At 46.5% G+C, this 20,849-nt stretch overlaps 1 protein-coding gene across 1 annotated transcript in view; it reads left to right on the top strand.

Annotated features, from left to right (window-relative positions):
- Positions 1-19,946, top strand: part of LOC100760155 (WD repeat-containing protein 49) — a 48,018-nt gene extending 28,072 nt beyond the window's left edge. The window contains exons 11-19 of the mRNA XM_035444305.1: positions 436-601; positions 7,153-7,248; positions 8,924-8,982; positions 9,209-9,350; positions 10,291-10,330; positions 10,886-10,974; positions 11,880-12,073; positions 16,666-16,766; positions 19,709-19,946. Of these exons, the coding sequence (XP_035300196.1) occupies positions 436-601; positions 7,153-7,248; positions 8,924-8,982; positions 9,209-9,350; positions 10,291-10,330; positions 10,886-10,974; positions 11,880-12,073; positions 16,666-16,766; positions 19,709-19,946 (1,125 nt within the window). The remainder of the gene's footprint in view (positions 1-435; positions 602-7,152; positions 7,249-8,923; positions 8,983-9,208; positions 9,351-10,290; positions 10,331-10,885; positions 10,975-11,879; positions 12,074-16,665; positions 16,767-19,708) is intronic.
- Positions 19,947-20,849: the final 903 nt, after the last annotated feature.

Here is a 20,849-nt window from a genome sequence, read left to right on the forward strand (position 1 = left end):
TTCCTTTGGAGAGAGGCACATAGCTTCAATTCTCATTGACAGTTGCTCCTCAGTGGAGGGCAGGTCGGAGTGTCGGGGTCCATTCTACTCCAGTATGTAGGTTTGTAACCAGACCTCCTTAGCCAGTGGCTTGGTTCTCTTGTCCCACTGCTGTCCACATGTGGCCAGAATGAGGACAGCTTATCAACAACCTGCTTGCTAGCAAAATGATGGAGTAAGGACATACTGCTTCCCCTAGAAAGTTGGGGCCCTAGAGATGATGGCCAAGCAGGGACATGCAGCAACACTATGATTGGCATACAGAGAGAGATTCTCACATGAAGAGGTAGAGGTCCCAGAGATGCCCTGTGCATCTGATTTTAGGGATCAAGTTATCTTCAAAGTTGCCATAAGTGACTTGGGACCTGATTTCTCAGCTCTGTCTTTCTTTCTTAGAACCATGGGCACAAGGAGGACATCCTCTGTGTGGCTCAGTGCCCGCCTTTTCTTCTGGCCACCTCCAGTTATGATGGAGAAATAATAGTTTGGAATGTCATCTCAGGCCATGTGTACTGCAAGCTGAACCCTTCCAGCCCCGTGGATGGCCAGGACCATAGAGAAGGTAGGTAAGGGGAAGGCTCGGTAACCTTTGTACACAGACTGCCCCGCCCCCATCAACTTGAACTTGGCAAACTGAAGGAGTCTCCGTTCTGGGCCACTTCCTGCTTGGGAAGGATTGGCCTTGTGTCATGTTTCCCTCCCAAAGTTAGGAGAAAGCTAAGTCCAGCCCACATCTCTGGATGCCTGTCCATCAAAGTCTATCTCACAGTCTCTTTGAGGTCTTAGTTTATCTGCTCCCAACCTGAAGGATTTCCCCACTGAGCCCCTAGCTTTGCTGCCACCATCCTTCCTTTTCCTCCTCTGATACCACCTACCTGACACATGCTTCTTCCACCCAGCAAGCAAGCCTGTCCCCAGGTCCAGCCCAGACACAGTCCCCTCAACATCTCATCCAGTTTTCAGGCTTCCATGGTGTCCTCAGCCTCATCCTCCCCTGGTAGCCCAGGACCCACAGATCTCCTGCCTCAATCCCACCTTATTGCTTGAGTATTCAGTTGTAAAACTTTACCCCCACTCTATGAATTTCTTTACCTGATTCCATTTCTTTTTTTCTTTTCTTTCTTGTTTTTTTTTTTTTTTGTTGTTGTTGTTTTGTTTTGTTTTGTTTTTTGAGACAGGGTTTCTCTTTGTAGCCCTAGCTGTCCTAAAACTCACTCTGTAGACCAGGCTAGCCTCAAACTCACAGAGATCCAGCTACCTCTGCCTCCTGAGTACTGGGATTAAATTAACGCGCCACCACCATTCAGGTAGCCTAGTTCCATTTCTTCAGGGCCCTCTCTGTCTGCGAATGAGCATAGCTTCATTCATTTCTGTAGTCATCAAAGCAATGATGACACACACCTGCCATGTACCTGGTCCAGTGCTAAATGTTGGGGGTTGAGTCCAATCAGAGCCCTCTCCTGAGTCCTGAATCTCTTCATAATCATGCATGGTGGACAAGGCACAAGTAGGGATGTCTATCAACTTTACTGTTGGGTGTGCAGGGCTGGGAGCTGGCTATAGCCTATAGCCAAATAGGCTTCTTCCCTGACCCTCCCCACCTAACAGCCCAGGCTGGAGAAGAGGAGATACAGGAAGTTAGTTGTTTGGACATAGAATTAAGGAAAGCCTTTCATTTCCTGAGGTCCGACCCACAAAGCCCTAGAGAACCATGAGTGAATATAAGATCCTTGCTTTAAGTATCTGATAACTCAGTAGCAATTTTAAAAAATCTGAGTCATTCAGTCAGAAAATACTTCTGAGCTGCTCACAGAGGCATAACACTCTGAGGAGTGACGTCAGAGCTATAAGATCTACAAGGGGCTCCTGGTCCAAATGTAGAGACAAGCTGTGGGTACACAGCGAGTTTAAAAAAAAAAAAAAAAAGTCACGTGGTCGGCTTGATCACCACCTGGAGAAGAGAGATGCTAAAGCCTCGGGCAACCTAGACATCATTCTTACCTGCAGAGAAAGTCGTTTCCTAATCTCTATTTCTCTACTTGTTTAAAAAGATTATTGAAACTGTGTACCAAACCACCCTCTAAAAAGATTATTCTCTGCAGTTCTCTTTGAGAACATCTAATAATTTCTTTTTAAGGATTTGTTTGTTTGTTTGTTGTGGGAGGAAAGAAATGGCATCCATTATTTTCTTTGCCATTAAAATGAAATTAAAGTCACTGGCCAAGGATGTGATATGATGTTTCAGGAAGCAACTCTGATGCAAAAGCCTGTTCACAGTAACAATTACTGCTCCATGTTACCACAAATTCTAAGCAGTCTCTTTTTGAGAAGCCCTTCTGGTAGAGAAACACAAATCCAGCCTTCACCACAGTAACACTTCTGCAAGGCAAAATTCTCTGACACACATACTCACACATGCTCTCTCTCACACACACATACATGTAGTCGGAATTTCTGTCCCACCTGGTTCTGTTGCTGTTTAGCCCCAAATAATCACACAGTGACTTATATTAATTATAAACTGTTTGGCCAATGGCTCAGGCTTCTTACTAGCTAGCTCTCTCTTAATTATTAACCCATAACTACTAATCTATGTATTTCTACATGGTCTAAACTTACCAGAGAATGCCCGGACCTGTTGACCTGTTACCCCTCTCTATGTCCTCTCCCCAGCATTCTCCTCATCTGGTAGCCCCGCCTATACTTCCTGCCTGGTTACTGGCCAATCAGAGTTTTATTCATCAACCAATAAGAGAAATATATATATACAGAAGGACATTCCCCGTCATATACTCTCTCTCTCTCTCTCTCTCTCTCTCTCTCTCTCTCTCTCTCTCTGTCACACACACACACACACATACTCTCTCTCTCTCTCCCTCCTCCCTCACACACACAAATACATGTGTTCTCTCTCACACACATACATGCACACACACTCACATGCACACACATTCCCTCTCTCTCACACGCACACACAATGCAATACCCTCACACACTCTCTCTTCCTCCCTCTCTCTTTCTCCTTCTCTCTCACACGCATGCATACACACATACACTCACATGCACACACACTCACACACACTGTCTCCCTCCTCTCTCTCACACACACATGCACACACACATACACTCTCTTACATACACACATGCACATACTCTCTCTCACACACATGCATACACACATACACTCACATGCGCACACACACATTCACTCTTCCTCCCTCTCTCATACTCTCTCTCTCTCTCTCTCTCTCTCTCTCTCTCTCTCTCTCTCTCCACACACACACACACACACACACACACACACACACACACACACACAGAGTGGCATGCCCTTCCATGAAGGAGCAGCCTGGCAGTTTCTTAACAGTCACATCAAAGCGCAAACAGGATGCTGAAGAAGATGCCCTCTTGTATGGAAAGCTATTGTTCTCCACAGGGAAGGGGCTTGCTCTGCTATCAAGGCAAAGCTGGACTAGATGAAGTCATTATTTGGCTAACACACTAATGTTTTAGCTGAATTCTTCGGCATAATGGGAACTGTTAATTCTTCTTCCCAATCAAAAAGAATTTGATTGTAAGAGAGACCAGGGGATTCCAACCAGGCCAAAGTTTAGGAAAGTGTCCCATCTATGGAGGAGTTTCATGTAGGGAAGTAATCAATACTTACTGGTTAGCTCTGTCATTAGCCAGTTTCCCACAGCTTATTTTATCTGCTGTTCACACTGACCCTGAGAGATAGGTGCTGTCTACCTGCTCCCATCAACAGGGAGCCTGACACATGAAAATTAAGCAGTAATCACTGTTAACAGTTGCCATGGGCTGAGCAATTTTGAGAGAGGCACTTTGGGGTCATTAATACCTTCAGCCTTCACAGTGAGGTCATATAAGGGACTTGAGTGGTCTACCCTGTGAAGGAGAAGGTCATCTCCATGTGACAGATAGACACAGCTGAGGTGCCGGGAGGTGAAACACATTCCCAAACTTCACATGGGTAAGAAAGAAGCTGGCATTCCTCACCATACTTGTACCACCATCCCTGGGATGAATGTGGGCAGGTGAATGGACTTCACCTTTGGACCTACCAAACACCCACTTCCTAATACCCTTATATTTAATATTGGGGGCAGTAAGCATTCTGTGCCTATATTAGGTTTCTCCACCAACACAGTAAGCCAAATCGATCTGAATTTTAAAAAGCAAAGGACCAGGTTTAATTTGACCAAAGCACTCTGGGTGACTCTTGAGGAAAGAAAGCAGGAGAGATCACATGGCCAGTCTACAGACCAGGGCTTAAATACCCCAAGGGCACGGTCTTGTGCTTGGGGGTGGGGAAGCCTGGACTTTTGGTGGTCTTTCTGAGAGGGGCAGGTTTGGAATGGGGAGGCATGACTGAGGCGGAGCTTTCAACTGAACAATTCGTAGCTCCCCATTTCCTCTCTGTAGCCCCATCTCTAGTCTGGCTCAGGCACAGTCATGGGAGGACTGTCTTTGCCCAGGCTTCCTTTCCACAATATTCTTTGTGTCTCTTGGAGGCAGGGATTTAGGTAGGTTCATAAGATTTTTATTCAATGGCAAATATTTGAGTCTCACATATTAAAGGACCCTAAGCCCTGGCAGATGAAGGAGCTCTGGGAATGTAGATCTGGGCTAATTCATGTGGGAATTGCTAGTGTCCATTGAGTCCTGGTTTGACACCTGTCTCCTCCACAGTGTCTTCTCTGCCTAGGCCATTATCCAAGAGTCAGAGCCATCATAGCTGACTGGAGACACCTCCCCTAGCTCTGTCCCCTCCTGCATGCACCAAGAGTGTTTTGTTCATTTCTTGGGAGTTTTTGGTGGTTTTGTTCTGGGTCTCTGCTGCTGCTTCCCCTACAGCCAGCATGAGGCTTTATTAGCAAGACTTGCTTAGATGTGGCTGAAAAATAAGCAGGAAGGGATGGGGATCTTAAGGTCATGAACAAATCTTCCCATTTGCTTAACCATGAGTCAACTCTTCTGACACAGCCCACTGTGTGGTGAAGGTCTCTGCTTAACTACAGGTGTCCTCAAAGGTGCTCAGTCAGGGGCGCTTTGGGGGAGTCTGAACTTCCTGGACTAATGCCCATCCTGACCCCAGAGTGTTTGGCTGTTTATGCTGCCTGTGTTATGTTTTTGAAGAAAAAGAGAAAGGTGCAAGATGAGACATATTGACTAGTTTATTATAGGCCCAGCAGAGTAGGGAGACTAAGAGAGAAGAGGAACAGGGGTAATGGCTGACTGCCATGGCTAGTCACCATAGAGAGGCAGAGAGAGTGCACAGGTGAGAGAGAGAGAAGAGCAGAGTAAAGAAGCAGAGAGAGGAGACAGAGAGAAGAGCTGAAGCAGAGAGAGTGTGAGCAGGGAAGTTGGGACTTTTAAAGGGAAGACTGCGCATGCGCACTGAAGTTCCACGCATGTCCAGAGTCCTCACGCAGGCCGTAATGTGTGGCAGGTGACGTGGTGATGGCAAGTCCCTGTGCGTGCCCTGACTGTTGTCAGGGGGCAGGGTCTGTCTCTTAAAGAGATATTGCCAATCAGCATTAAAGCCTGAACCTTTCATCCCCGCCTCTACTTATTATTTAAAAAGGTGGGGTGTTAGACATGGAAGAATAAGGGTGTCGAATTCTCAAGACTGCTTCCTGCTGACGTGGAGGGTGCTGACCATCTTTGGGGGACCTGAGAAGGTTGGGGTGCTGCCACATCCTGAGGTAGCTGTTTGTTGCATTGCAGTCCAGGCTGTGTGGAACTCCTTGGCACCTCTTAGACCTGGCAAGATGTTGGCAGAGCAGAGGACAAGGTTAAGTTTAGAAAAAATTTTTTTTCTTAGGTCCTGTCACTTGAGGGGAAGATTATAAGATGAGGGAAGGGAGTCCTGGGACCAGGGAAAGATTGAATAACTGGAGTGAATCTGACCTATATGTTTGATTCCAATTCAGCTCCCTGGAACTTAGAAGAATCCTTAGAGTTTGTGGAAACATAAGTATTAGACACATTAGCAGCATATTCATGTTAGAAGCAACTTGGCTGAAAGCATTACCATTTTAAAATTGACAGATTTTTTTTTGGACAATGAAAAGCATCTTAGTCTTGACCTTGTAGTTATGATCGTACAGTGGTATTGTAGAACTGTCTATGAACAGTAGCATGAGAAATAGAGAAATCAGGAACATATTTCATTCTTTTTAATGTCTCAACTCACTTTATCATCACTTAAGCCTTTTTATCCTCAGACCTTCATAACTTTAATTCATACACCTTACATTACCATCTTAGACCTTCCATTTTCAGACCGTTATACCTTCCATTCTCAGACCTTCATAATTTGCATTTATCCACCGTATTAGACCTTTCCATCCTCAGACCTTTGTAACTACAGCCTGGGCCTCTCAGATCTCTCAACCTGTCCTTATAGCTCATGCCACATTCCTATTCTTTCTCTAGAAGTCCTGGGGTTGGGGAAAGGGAAGGTTGGAGTGCCCACAAGCTGCTGGAGCCATTATCCTTCAGTCCCCGGCTAGATTTTTAGCCAAGGAGTCCATCTTTCTCTGTTTGCTTTCCAAATGTTGCCAGGGCAGCTATGTGCAAGAGAGATGAATATATATGTCAGAGAAAGAGAGCTAGAGTAAGCAAGTGAGTGAAAGAGAGAGAGGAAGAAAGAGACAGAGAGGGGGAGAGAGGGAGAGAGAAGGATACACACACATGATATGAGATGATTCGTAGTCTGTAAGGTTGAGATATCTTTATTTAGATAAACACCAGCCAAACTCAAGCCAGAGTGTGCCAGGGGCAGCAAGGCAGGGTTGCCAGAGAGAAGGGGCTCCCATGTGCCTTGCAGCCCCTTAAAACCCTATCATGCATCATCCTGACCTCACTTTAACCACGCCCTGTTAGGGTGTGGTTACACCCTAACACGTTAGGCACACTTGTAGCCGGCTTCTACAGGTGTGGTTTACATTGTCCCCTACACACACACACACACACACACACACACACACACACATTCAGTGGGGGAGCTGTGATGGGGTGGGGGTTAGGTTTAAGGCAGAGAGAGAGATTATGAAAACAAGCCAAAGAAAGAACTGCTTTCATTTCCAGGCCAAGACAGAAGTGTTTCCCAACTTGCCTTCCTAAAGACTCGGGCAACAAAGTTGGACTCAACAGCTGCTTCTCTCATAAGCAATGGGCCTGGAGGTGAGCCTCTCACTTCTAAGATAAGGCCACCTCTGGTCCAGGATGGGTGAGTTAGGCACCTGAGCGGCACTGTCACCTCTGTCAGGCTTCCTTTGCTGTCTCATCGCTGGCCTTACTAACAAATCCCAGGCTAACAGCCTCGTCAACCTCAGCAGACCCTACGCTCTCAGCCCACCTTCCTTCAAATCAAGACTCCATGCCCTATAGTTCCTTCCACCTGCTGCTGGGCCCCTGGCCACCTACATGGGTGGCCTCAGGCATGTCAAGGAGAGTGTGAGGCCTGTACTGACAACATTAAATTAGGCTAAACAGAAAAGCACAGCAAGGTAAAGGAAGCTGGCATAGGCAGCCACAGGTAGCCCCACAGAGGAACCAAAGAGAAAGGCCAAAGGGTCACACAGTGAAGAGTCGGCAGGATGTTGGGGTCAGCAGTTGAACTGGCACAGTGTACAGAGAAGAAAGAGAGGGCTCAGCAGGGGCCATCAGCTGGCTAGCTGACATTAACCCAGGGGCAGGTCCTTCAAGCTTCAACTGTAACAAGTGGGCCCAAATCCAGCCCCCAAATGCTCTAGGATTTTTAGTAAAATTACAAGTTAAAGGCAGTGGCCATGCTGTCCTGGTAGCAAGGGGAGGCTAGGCTATATATATTTGGTTCCAGGGTGCTTGGTTGTTTGTCACCATCGAGAGGCCACCTCTGCCTCCTTGTCACAGCCCCACACTGCAGGTCTTTTGGCATCAGTGATGCTGTGGATTGGGGGTGGGGGTGAGAGGCTCTGCCTCCTTCCTGAGTCATCCTTTCCCCTTTCTGTTTTACCTGGTGGGAGCCCAGCCCCCTCTCTCCTAAGAGGAGGGCTGGATTCTACAGCTACCCCAAGAGGAGATGATCTGTACCCCCACCCACCCACTTCACAAAAGCCTGGATACCTGAACCCACAAGTAAAGCACAGGCAAGAACTGAAGTCGCTAGGCCAGGTGCATTGTGACAAGTTTTTAATTAAAATGGTGGGCACTCCCACACACACTCCCAACTGGGAGACATTAATTCCCAGCCTGGCACATACTGTCCTGTCCTTAGCAGCCAAAGATGGAACCCTCCTCTGCCAAGAAGACCACCCTGATTAGTGAAGGAGAGCCCACCGAATCATCAAAATCAAAATCCTTCCCTAATATTCTCTTACAGTTCTAACTGAAGAAAATAAACCAAATAAAGAAGAGATGTTTGCCCTCCCACCCCGTGTCAGACCACGGGGTGCCATAGCCTGGGGCGGGGGGTTCTGTTTCCCCAGACAATGACTCTGTTGCTGCTGATAAAGGTATTCTAATGAAGTCTCTATCCTCTAATAAAACTCCTGGAGTGAACACCTTCGAGTTGGAATAGCAACTGGATAACTTTCTGTCTTTGCTGGTGTCCCTGAAAGTCATTCCCCACCCCCCAAAAATGAACATGCTAAGCTCCTCCCTGTTAACCCCACCTCTCTGAGCCCAGGTTAGTTTTATTTAATTAATACAAACGCAACACATCTTTCCATAGTTAACAAATGCAGCGTGAACAAATGTAGAACATTTTTGCCTAGTTAAACAAATATTCCCACAACAATGGGGGGTCTGCCCAGTACACGCTCAGAGCTCTCAGCTGGCTGGGCAGCCTGTTCCTTACTGCTTTCCTTCTACTTAGGTTCTGTCACTTTCTGGAAACTCTTTAGTGGGGCTGGCCTCATTGCAAACTTCATTCCGGTAAGTTGCAGAGGAAACTGGGTAGCTTTCTGGCTCTGGGTTTGTTTTGTTGTTGCTGTTGTTAGTTTTGTTGTTGCTGCTGTCATTGCTTATTTCTTCCCTGACACTATGTATTAGGATTCTCAGCCAGGTTCCCATTCTTCCCTTTGATAATCTTCCTGACATTTCTCCCTGACTGGAGTTGGTTACTTTCTTATTATCTTTGCCTTCAATGTGTTTCATTCAGTCCAGAGGGAAAGCCCAGGTGAGCAGCATCGTGGTGACATCAGAAGACACACTAACCTACCTAGCTGACCAGCAAGGCTTTGTCCATGTCTATGACATTCAGGAGTATGGTCTCCAGGGACCAGAGCTGCAGGCTCCCAACAGTATGCAGTAAATTTCTTCATGCTAAACCGTAGTTAAGATTGCTTTGGTTTTCATGTGATGGTCTTGTGGGGAAATTAAGATGTCCCAGTAGGGAGGGATTACTCTTAAAGCCCTCGGAAAGCAGAAATATGGCTTCCTGAAAACATTAGATGTCATCAGGGATGTAGGAAAGGGGGCATCAGATACCATGAAACAGGAGTTGATTGCTAGATGGCTACTGAGGTTGACAACCTGTATCTAGTGCTGCAAATGACAGTTCTACTTCTAGATATTTGGTGAAGGAAATGACAAATGTGCACAGAGATTTACTTGCAAGATTGTGCAACAACACATTAGTTATCAGAGAGAGAAAGCACTTACATTAGGACCATAGTTTGTATTTCCAACACTCAAGTAAAAGCCAGGTACACACACCCTAACATCCCCCATCCCCTCTCTCCTAAGAGAGGATGGTGGGCATGATGGCCTACCTGTAATCCCAGCTGTCAGGAGTTGGAGACTGAGGACCACCAGGGCAAGCTGGCTAGCTAGGGTAGACTCATCAATTAACCCCACCTCAGTAAATAAAGTGAAGATAAATGGAACAAGACCCCCAATATCAACCTGGGGTCTTTACATCTTTATGTGTACATGCGCACACACACCTGTACCCACACACTTGCAAACTTGCAATCATACCATGTACATACACACATGAAATAAAGATCACCGAGGGAAATGATTTTGTAAGTATGTCACACTGGTCCTATTTCATACACTTTCAGAGCTGGTGTGGAGGGGGTGATCTTGCACATAGTAGGTGCTTGGTGCTGACTTTGGGAATTAAAGCAGAAAGAACCCCAACAGCACATCAGTGCCACTTCCAACTGGGCACACACACATCTGCACTGGATGCCTTCCTGCAGGATCTGTTCAGATGTCTTTTTTATTTTTACTTAGCAGTGACATCCTGGAGGGCTCACGTCGGCATGGTGACATCGTGAGTACCGTCCCTTGAAGGGTTTGGTAATCTATAAAGGAAGGGAAGTAGTTGTTCAAATTTTGATCAAATCAGTCCTCTCAAGATCTCTGTGAGCTTGTCAAAGGAGGAAAACTGCATTTCCATTCTGCTCCTGATGAGACAAGATGGATGTGGTCCACATGGAGCCAGAGAAAGAGATTCAGTCACCATTTTCCTTGTTCATTGGTAGTGCTCCCTGTATTGAACTGGCATTCTACTGCAAGTTCATGAGCTTAGTAGGTTTGGGTTTATATGAGGCTTGAAAGGAGTCAATACCAAGGTAGAGAGACCCAACTTGTTAAGCCATTCTTTTTGCTCTTCCACCCACCTGATCACCTGCAAGGCCATGTCCCATACATCCCCCTTGGTGTCTTGGGAGCTGACTTGGGATTTTGGAGGGTGCATGGTGTGAGAGGAGGTGGGAGAAAGAATGGCTTTTAAAAAATGAATCTATTGCATTCTATTGGATCTAGTGTCCCTCCCTTTCTTGCAGAGCAGCCTTGACAAACCTCTTCTCTCCTTTCATCTTGCTAGTCTGCAGCTAATAGAAGGAGATGACATCTTACTGTCATCCTCCCTTGACTGCACTGTGAGCCTGTGGAGCAAAGATGGTGCGTACATTGGTAAGGTTCTGCCTCTGCTTGGTTCGGGGACAAAGGTGCCATGGCTCCACTGAGTCACAGGTCCTCTGTGGTAAAGTATGTTAGTGGGTGCAGGCTGCCATAAACAGAGTACCTGCCATAAATAGACTGGGTAGCTCATTATTTCATCTCACTCTGGACTTTGGAAGTCCAGGATGTTTGTCTCTAATTGGCCAGGTCCTGGTGAGGAATCCTCTCAGGTTTCAGAGCACTGGCCTTTTAATGCACACAGCCCTCTGTTGTCTCTTACAACAAGAACATTGAAGTTCTTAAGTCTCATGAGTTTATTTAAAATTAATTACCTCACCAGGGTCCCTGTTTCCAAATGCAGTCACCTTGGGGCTTCAACATACACATTTGTTTTAGGTGATGTGATTTGGTCTATACCCTAACATGAACTTCCTGTCTCCAAAATTAGAAAAGTAAGAACCAATGACCTTTGAACCTTTGAACTCATTGAGATCAGTGGGCTGAAGGTAGTCACTTTGGGAAGGAACTGTTTTATCATAAGGATTGTATCTAGGAAGAGACATTCATCTGTATGGTAGACAAAGGCCTGGCATATATTGACCATAGTACCAAGACTAGCCTAATCCACTGCTCAGAGAGACTGTGGCCTGTCTGAATGTGGTGTCCTGACCCATAGCTTGCTTTTGTGACTGTTCTTAGTACATTACTGAGTAGCTTGCACACCTACATGGTAGTAGGCTTTCTAGGATTCTCTTTCAAGGGTTAGATGGCCTATGTTTGTTTCCCATAAACTGCCAGGGCATAGTTTAGCTAGACTGAGGTGGCCTTGCCAGTCTTGAGAAGACCTACCCATGTTAGCAATTAGAAGACAGGTTACCCCATTGTCATTTGCATGGTATTTATCTTTATTCCTCCAGGGACCTTTGGGCAGAATCACCCCTGGGATGTTTTCACCCCTGCCTCCTGGAGTCACCCAAGAGTCCCCTTTGAGATTCTGACAGACCCTCAGAGCATGCCCACCCACCTGGTACTGGAAACAGATGCACCTGCTGGGTGCTCCGGAGGACAGCCCGAGCAGGACAATGTGACAGAGAAAAAGGTCCTGTTTGAGGTTGGTGCCTGAACCAACCACTTGTATTTCCTTCGTGGGTTCTCTGCTGATCAGCAGGGGGCACACATAGGCTAAGAGAACCAAAGCAGGATCTGGTGAACCATGCCAACAGGGGAAGGAGAGCCTGTCTCCTCCATTCTGGGCAATGGCACTGATATGGACCAGGAGGACATGCACTCCATCTGGGGCTATAGAAAGGCAGCTGTCCCTGGCCTTGGAACCCAGGAGAAACAGCAGCATGCTCAACCCTAGTGTCACATCTGAGAAGGGCAGACCCTGTCCACCCAGCCCATACTTTATTCTGCGATGCATTTAAAATCAGGGGCTCCTAATAACTGAGAGGAGGCTATGGTTCACTTAATGCTCAACTCTGTGAAAGTTAACATCAGAGCAAGAGATTTGGAGAGGACCCTGGTCCATGCAGCCTTGATTTAGAGCTCCCATGAAAGATAATGGCTTTCCAAGAAATGCTTGTCCCTTAATAAATTGAAAAGAAGGTCATTTCATGAGCTATTGCTTGTCAGCTATGTCACAACGCAAAGCTGGACACTGCTCTGCCAGTAGAATCATGTCTTCAGCATTTCCTTGGCAGCCTTACAGAATACAGACTCCCCACCCCCACCCCACCCCAGTATAACCCAGCCACTGAGGTGTTCAAAATAGACACAAAGGATCCAGGCCAGCACACTCGAGGGACAGCCTCTGCCTCACCTGACTCGCCGCTCCAGTCTCAAGGCTATCAAATGATACCACGGCTGCAGTCTGGGGACACTCAGAATGTGGCTCGAATTGTTGGCTGATTTAGAAACAGTCATTTCAGCCAGCATTCAACATGGAGAATGCTGATGTATTCATTAGTTCTGATAGGCCTGCAATTTAGAAAACAAAAGCTCAGATGGAGGTGGGAAGAGAGAAAGGGCGGGGTGGGGGTGGGGGGGTGGGGGGTGGGACAAAGCTCCAGCCAGTTCTTGTGTTCAGAGGCAGACCTAGGGAGAAATCCAAGTTCAGGGTCAAGGGTGGGGGCTCAGGGTCAGTGAGGGGTGTTCTGAGAATACAAAGTGGGAATAGGAGGAAACAAAGAAGAAAAGGAGAAAGGTGGAGGCAGGAAGAGGGATGGAGTAGGAAGCAGGCAGACGATGCTCAGTGTGACAAAATAATTCATGGTGTGCTTGCTGTCCAAGGGTGAACAAAGTCTTCCTGAGTGACCTTGTCTAAGAAAACATCATTCTGGTCAGCTGACTACAGTAGGAACTTGGAAACCCAGTCAAAAGTTTATATTAATTACTTTTCTTTTGCCGTGATAAAAACACATGACCAAGGTAACTTGCTGAAAGAAGGGTTTGTTTGGCTTATGGGTCCAGAGGCAAGCTACAATTAAACAGTCTCATTTCACAGGTCAACCCATCAGAGCCAGGGGCTCTGCATGAAGTAATTAAACCAAAATGTAGGATGCATTGGAGTTATAGCCTTGTGAATAAAAGTGGCTGTTTCTTGCTGTAGATTTCTTGCCGTCACTTACTCCCATCTGTCACAAACTTGGGATTTATTCCCCACAATTCAGCACTATTTGATCATTTATTGGGCACAGTTTCTCTTTGCAATTGGAGTATACTGATACCATTCCTTAGCTATGTATGAAACCTGTTGCCACCACCAGGTCTCTGTTCCCTTCTCCAGTGTAAACAGACATCTGCCTTCCTGCAATTATCTTTACTAGCAGGCATTTGGTTAGCTTTAGTGCCCAGGTAAAAGTATTTCATTTAAGACGTTCCCAGATATCCAAGGACATAGAATTACTACATGCCTAAAACTGGTGATTCATAACCGTTTAGATAGATGAAAAGTAAGCAGGCCTTGGTTTTACCTCACGGACAGAGAAGCAAAAACCTAAACCCTACACTAAAAGATTCTCAAGCTTCTTGCATTTACCTTCAGCTCAGTTCACTAACCAAAGATTTTAGCTCTGTGTTTTCCCTGAGAAGATAAGGACAAAGGTAATCAGCCCATCTGCTCATCCTCAGGAAAAAGTAAACTTTCCTGAAGGCCAGTGCCACTGAGGCCAGAGCACTGGAAGGCACCAGGTTACATTTCTTGTGCAAATTAAACTTAGGTCCTTTCCTTGACTTATGGCCCTAAGCAATTGATGCTCAAAAGCTTCTCTTAACAGCAAACCACTGCAAAAGTGCTGCAACAGACTGAGGGCTGCATGTGTATTTCCTCTGCTGTTGATACAGGTTGCCTAGTTACTGCCCATAGCTTACCCCACTTGTTGAAAAACTGGCATGTGAGAGGTGTTGAAGGGCACATGGAGAAAAGGCAATTTTACTTTATTCATAATATCTGCTGATGAGTAGAATTTTAGCTTAAATACTTAGCCACACTAAAAGAATGGAGATAAGCACACAATTTCTTCCTTTTAGATTCCCTTGTTGATTTAATCCTTAGTTGGTACCATCTAGGAGTCCTCAATAACCACACCTATCTAGTGCTGTAAATAATAGCTGATGATTATTGCTCTATGTGTAAATTTTTTTTTCCCCGAGACAGGGTTTCTCCATGGCTTTGGAGCCTGTCCTGGAACTAGCTCTTGCAGACCAGGCTAGTCTCGAACTCACAGAGATCCGCCTGCCTCTGGCTCCTGAATGCTGGGATTAAAGATGTGCATCACCAATTCGGAGCACTCTAGGTGTAAATCTTACCTGCTCTGGTGACCCTAAGAAACTCAAGCCTCACATTTCATTGCGCATATATATATATATATATATATATATATATATATATATATATCAGTGCGCCCAAGAACTTGTGTTAGAACAATGAAGAGACATACTGAGTAGAAGTCGTGTGTGAGCTGATTAGTTTCTTTTACCCTTAGACGTTTTCCCTCGCTGGCTGTAGAGCCTTGGCTGGACCCTGTAGGGATCTGAGGGGGCTGGTGTCCATCATGCCATGGAGACATGGTAGCAAATGATGTGACAGCTGGAGCAGAACTTAGAGCTCACGTCCTAAAGACTGACACCAAGAGTGAGTTCTGGGAATGCTGCAAGGCTCTGCAAGCCCCAAGCCAAAAGAGTACACTAGAAATGGCACCAGCCTTTATAAACACTCAAACCCCACTTTCAATGACATACTTCCTTCAACAAGGCTGCAGCTCCTAAGCCTTGCAAACATCTGGTGGACTGTCCTGGCTAGTTTCATATCAACTTGAATTTGTCATAAGCTAAAGTCATCTGAAAGGAGGGACCCTCAATTGAGAAAATACTTCTGTAAGATCCAACTGTAGGCCATTTTCTTAATTAGTGATTGATTGTGGGTGGTATCATCCTTGGGCTGATGGTCCTGGGTTCTATAAGAAAATAGATTGAGTAGCCATAAGGAGCAAGCCAGTAAGCAACTCCCCTCCACAGCCTCTGCATCAGCTCCTGCCTCCAGGTTCCTGTCCTGCTTGAGTTCCTGTCCTGTTTGAGTTCCTGTCCTGACTTCCTTTAATGATGAACAGTGATATGGAAGTGTAAGCCAAATAAACCCTTTCCTCCCCAGCTTGCTTTTTGGTCATGGTGTTTCATCAAAGCAATATAAACTATAATTAAGACAAGGTTGAAGTATTCAAATGCCCAAGACTATGGGGGACTTCTCATTCAAAACACCGCAAAGTTACTACTTAGATAAAAAGGACAGAAAGCAAACCCATGAGCCCTTATATAGTATATTCAGACCAGGAATCTGAAGGGTAAAATTGCAGAATAAGGTGTTTCATTGCTGTTCCTGAGAGAGGGACCCTGAGTTCCACTCTCAAGTTGACTCATTAGTCATATAATCTCCAGCTGTCCCTTCTGCTGAGCTATAAAATGAAGGGTGTGTTTAGATGATCTAGAAGTTTCTTTCCAGCTTTAAAAATTGTGTGCTTGTCTAAATTTCTATTAAAGAGAAACCCGATGTATTCATTGGACTCGGAATGTTGATAGTGCCTCTTCCAAGATTGTCAGGACCAGCAGACCTGTTCAAATGTGCCTGAAAAGGGGAGTGAGGATTGAGAAAAGAGACAAGAGACAGAAGGTAGAGCCGGGAGGGCTCTTGGTGAATACTGCATCTGCCCCAACCTTATAACTCATCACCCTTATATACCCCAAGCAAAAGGGGAAGGTGGAAAACTTCCTTACCATGAGACAAGGAACAAACAAATGTAATTACCTCCTTAACATTCAAAATATCTAGTAACCACACCCTAAGTCAAACATCCTGTTATTTGGTCTTGAGGAGCAAGAATAGGTTTGAATTCTCTGACCTTAATTCAAGATGGAATGGAGTCAATACTGTGGGCTCCCACACAAGATGCCAAGAGATAGCTCACAACCATAGTCAAAGTAAATTGACTAGATGCTAAGAAGAGCTCACAGGAAAAATGCTACATACCAGCTGGTGCTGGGGCATGGCACTAAAGCTCCAGCGAAATTCTCTTGTCATCTGGCCAGTTCAGCCAGCCTGAGTCTTGCTCCAACACAGAAAAGCCATGTACCCCACAGGTGGCTCTTGGTCCCAGTGACCAGCATAATCACAGTTCCTGTTCTCACATCTCTGTCTTCTTCCTCCAGACTGAAAAGACCCCTCACCTCCCTTCCCCAGAAGGTCCCATTGTTGAAGCTGACGTGAAAGAAGATGGTGAAAGCCAATGGTCTACATTTTGCCATGGCAGGTCAGTCTGGAAAATCAGGCAGGTTCAAGCTGTTCTTGGCTGAGGCCTGTTAGCCCTCTCTGTGTCCTACATGTGTTACTTGTCCCTAAGCTCCCCCAGCCTGTGAGTATAAATAAGGTCACTACCCAAGTGTTACCTATTGTGTGTCTTATCTACATGATTTGACGCCCCCCCATTTTATCTGGCTGACACACATGACCAAGGCCTATATATCCATCTTTGCCACCAGCTCTGTAGCTAGTGTTGCTGGCCTCAGCAACACAAGAGGTAGTGTGGTCTCACCATCTCTCACACAGGTGCCTTGTATAACCCTTCTGACTTCCTGAGGACATGTGGTGAGGAAGAAGGCCATAGGGCTCCCAAAGTTGCAAATCCAAGGCTACCTCAAAGCCCTGTATGCACTCCAGATCCCCATGTGCTGGAACATGGCAGGTTCTAGAGAAACAGAGTGGATGAATGTTCCTCTCAAGTTCTAGATCTCAGTCACCAACAGACCCAAGGAAGCAGCTCTTCAGTGTCCTCCGAAGTCCTCTCACAGAGGCATAGGGAGTGGGGGTCCAGGGCATCCGCTTTCCAGCTGGATCAGTACCCTTTATGGAATATTCTAGGAGTTTCTGCTTATTTCTGCTTACATCTAGTCCTTAGTCACACAGCCACAGCTGGTCACAACAGAGGCCATGACTAAGGAAGGAGTGAAGGATAAGAAGGGGTTTTTTGGTAGACAGCAAGTTCGGCGCCACATGCTAAACATATAAAATGTTTTGGGTGCTGTCAGAATTAGAGGGCTGGTCACACGGAAGCTCTGCCCACCACATGTATCATGCTAGAATGAAGTATCTGGAAGCCACAAATCGAAAGTTTCACTGGGTCAAATAGCTAGCCTGTGGGAAAAGAGCATAGACTTGGGTTGCAGTTAATGTGACTAAAGTCATTTCAACTTCCTGTTTGTATACTTAGTGACCCCTAAGAAAGCATGGGTTAGGTACACCAAGATGGCAGACGTGATGGTGTGTTGGCATTGGAGACTGGACATGGGAGGCTCCTTCCTTGGCCACTGACACCATTAACATCTCCACTCTCGGCCGATAGAGTTAGCAGGGAGCTGCAGGATGATCTTCATACACATCTACCGGCCCCCTTTTGCCTCCAGTTGCCTCTCTCCTTAAACAAACTGATGGGAGGAGCGCAAAGCACTGTGGGAACACTGATACAGGAGATGCTGGGAGAGAGGGTGTTTGGACAGTGGGAATTCATGCTGATACTTGAGAGATATCAGTGCGAATACTAGGATGTAGCCACTTTAAAGGGGTTTAAAAGGAGACAGAGGTGTTACCACATAGATGAACCTAAGGATATTGTGCTAGGTGAACAAAGCAGTCAGAAAATGATTCCAAGGCACAAGGTACCCAGAACAATCAGACTCATTACAGTCAAAGTAGAATGGCTGCTGTTAGGGACTGAGGAGAAGGGCATGAAGGGATGTTGTTTAATGTGTGTGTGTGTGTGTGTGTGTGTGTGTGTGTGTGTGTGTGTGTGTGTTCAGTTTTGTAAGTTAGAAGAGTCTGGGTGCTGAACATGGTGGAATGTAGATATAGTCCTGGCACTCGGGAGGTGGAGGCAGGAAAATCTGGAGTTCAAGGTCACCCTCAGCTATATAGGGAATTTAAAAAGCCTTAGGCTGTATAGGACCCTGTCTCAGAAAACTTAAAGAAAAACAAAGTTCTGGAAATGAATGGTGATGGTGGCTGTACAGCAGTGTGAATGTACCAAATATGTATTTGGTTTAGGTGGTCAACTTATACAGTGTGTTCTACCACAATTAAACATAAAGAATTGGCGGGGGGGGGGGAGTGGGGGAGCTGGGAAGATGACTCTAGTTAAAAGCACTTGTTGCTCTTCCAGAGGATTCGGGTTCAATTCCCAGCACCCACACAGCAGTTCACAACCATCTGTAACTCCAGTTCTGGGGCTATGACGCCCTCTTCTGGCCTCCACAGGCACTACACACACAAACATGGTATACAGATACACATGCAAGCAAAACACCCATACACATAAAACAAAAATATTTTTCAAAACAATTAAAAAGAGAAGAGGTAGGAATATGAAAGAGCAAAGGCCTAAAGGAGGAGAGAAGAGGGTAAGTTCTGGACTTGGGTAAGTCAGTGAAAGACCCCCGGAGGCTCAGGCCCCTAGGTTCTCGGCCCAGGACTATGGCAACCCCAATCACCAGGCAGAATCAGAAAGCTTGATGCAAACAGCAAGACGTTTTATTGCAGTTGTTTAACGAGCTAACCCCATGTTAGCTTGGGCCTTTCATCCATCCACCATGGCGGATGGCTAGGAAAGACGGCGAGAAGCCACTGCATAGAGATCTTATAGGGCAACATAAGGGAGTGTCTAGGGGTACGCACAGGCTCAGGATTGGTGTGCCTCCTGGCTTGCCCTGTGTTGATTGGTCAACTGGTTGTTATGGCCCATAGGCCCTCCCAGGGCGGTTGCTATGCTCTGCACATCATTGCTGTGCACTTGTCTGTAAAGCACACCCAGAGCTGTAAAGCATAGCACCAGCTAATTTCTGATTGGTTCCTTGCCACGAGGCAGGCATCTGACCTCCTAGTGACCAAGGCAAGGTCAGGCAAGCACGTGCTAGGCTGTTATGGCTGCTGAAATGGGGAGCTGGTCCCTTCATTAGTGTAATTGAAATGGTGTTGTGGTGGGGAGCGATTGGAACAAGAAAAGAATTGTAACAGTTGGAGCAGTTGTCTTTCCAAGGAACCCAGAAATGACCAGAAGGAAAGAGTTTGTGACAGACAGCCAAGGGGAAAAGGATCACACAGACATATGGATTTGGAAGGCTTGCTGGGGTGCTCAGTTGGGGGCTCTCATAGCTGGCAGTCTCTAGACACCCAAAGAATCCTCACCCTTCTTCTCTTCCCCAGACTGCTGCCAGCACGAAGAAAGCCTCGCTGGAAGGCGCCCGAGCTCAAATGGCCCAGCATTTACCAGGCCCTCCAGTGCCACGAGATCACCTGTGTGTCTGCTCTCTGGGAGAAGCCAGATCTGTCTGTCATTGGCTCTGATATGTTCAACATCAGTTTATGCAGCCAGGAAAGAGCAGCGGAGCTTCTGGGAAGGAAGGAACTCTCACCCTGGAGCAGTTTCTTGCCTGAGTGCTAAGGACCTCAACTTCCTTGCTTGGCAATTCTTTCCTGTGTAAATAAAGGTCTAACTGAGATTAAGTTTTGCCCTGTGGGAGCAATGGAGACCAAAATAAAAAATGATCTCAGCCCAGGTGGGCTCATCCCAAAGCAATTAGAGCTGAAATTTCAGAGAACAAGTTGGATTCCCAGTGTTCTTTCTGCAAAGTCAATGTTTCACTGTGTGAAGAAAACCCAGAGCAGGTGGCCACAGTCAGTGGCCCCCCAAACAGCTCCTCCACGGACCACCTACCACCTACCACTTAGGGCATCTATCTGCCTCTGGGTAGGCTGAGAGCAAGGCAGAGCAGAGAGGCTGCTGGGAAACACAGGTGACATTTTGCTAGTGTGCTTTTTGCCAGAAGGCCTGCTTTCTGACAGATGTAGTCTATCAATTCCTAACAATACCCTGGGAGTAGACAGCAGCCAGTTTACCCATCAGGAAATGGAGGCTTCCAGAAGTCAATTGCTGCAAGAGATAGAGATCTATCAAGATGGGGCTTGGCCTTTTCTCCACCCCAGCACTCAGGAGAGGCTAGGTGTAGCTTCTAGGAGCTGGGGGTCGGGGGTGGGGATCAGTCCCTCTGTGACCACTACAGGTGGCAGATCAAAGGCGTTGGTGGCTATTCTGTCCTCTTTTAACCCTGACTGCACCTGGGCTGCCAATGAAAGGGTTCTGGAGTCTAAATTATGTTCCTGATCTTGAGATAGAGCGCTGTGGATTTTTCTGCTGTCTTTATAAGAGAGAGGGGGGGGGGGAAGAGGAGGAAGGTAGGGTGGCTCCCGAGGCTGGAAGAGGCAGAGACAGGATGCACTGAGATAACCCTCCCTACCCCCAGCACAGTTCAGCTCACGCCTTGGTTTCACACCTCTGGTCTCCACA

Source organism: Cricetulus griseus, chromosome 4 (genome assembly GCF_003668045.3).
Source record: "Cricetulus griseus strain 17A/GY chromosome 4, alternate assembly CriGri-PICRH-1.0, whole genome shotgun sequence".
In the NCBI taxonomy this organism is placed as follows: Eukaryota; Metazoa; Chordata; class Mammalia; order Rodentia; family Cricetidae; genus Cricetulus; species Cricetulus griseus.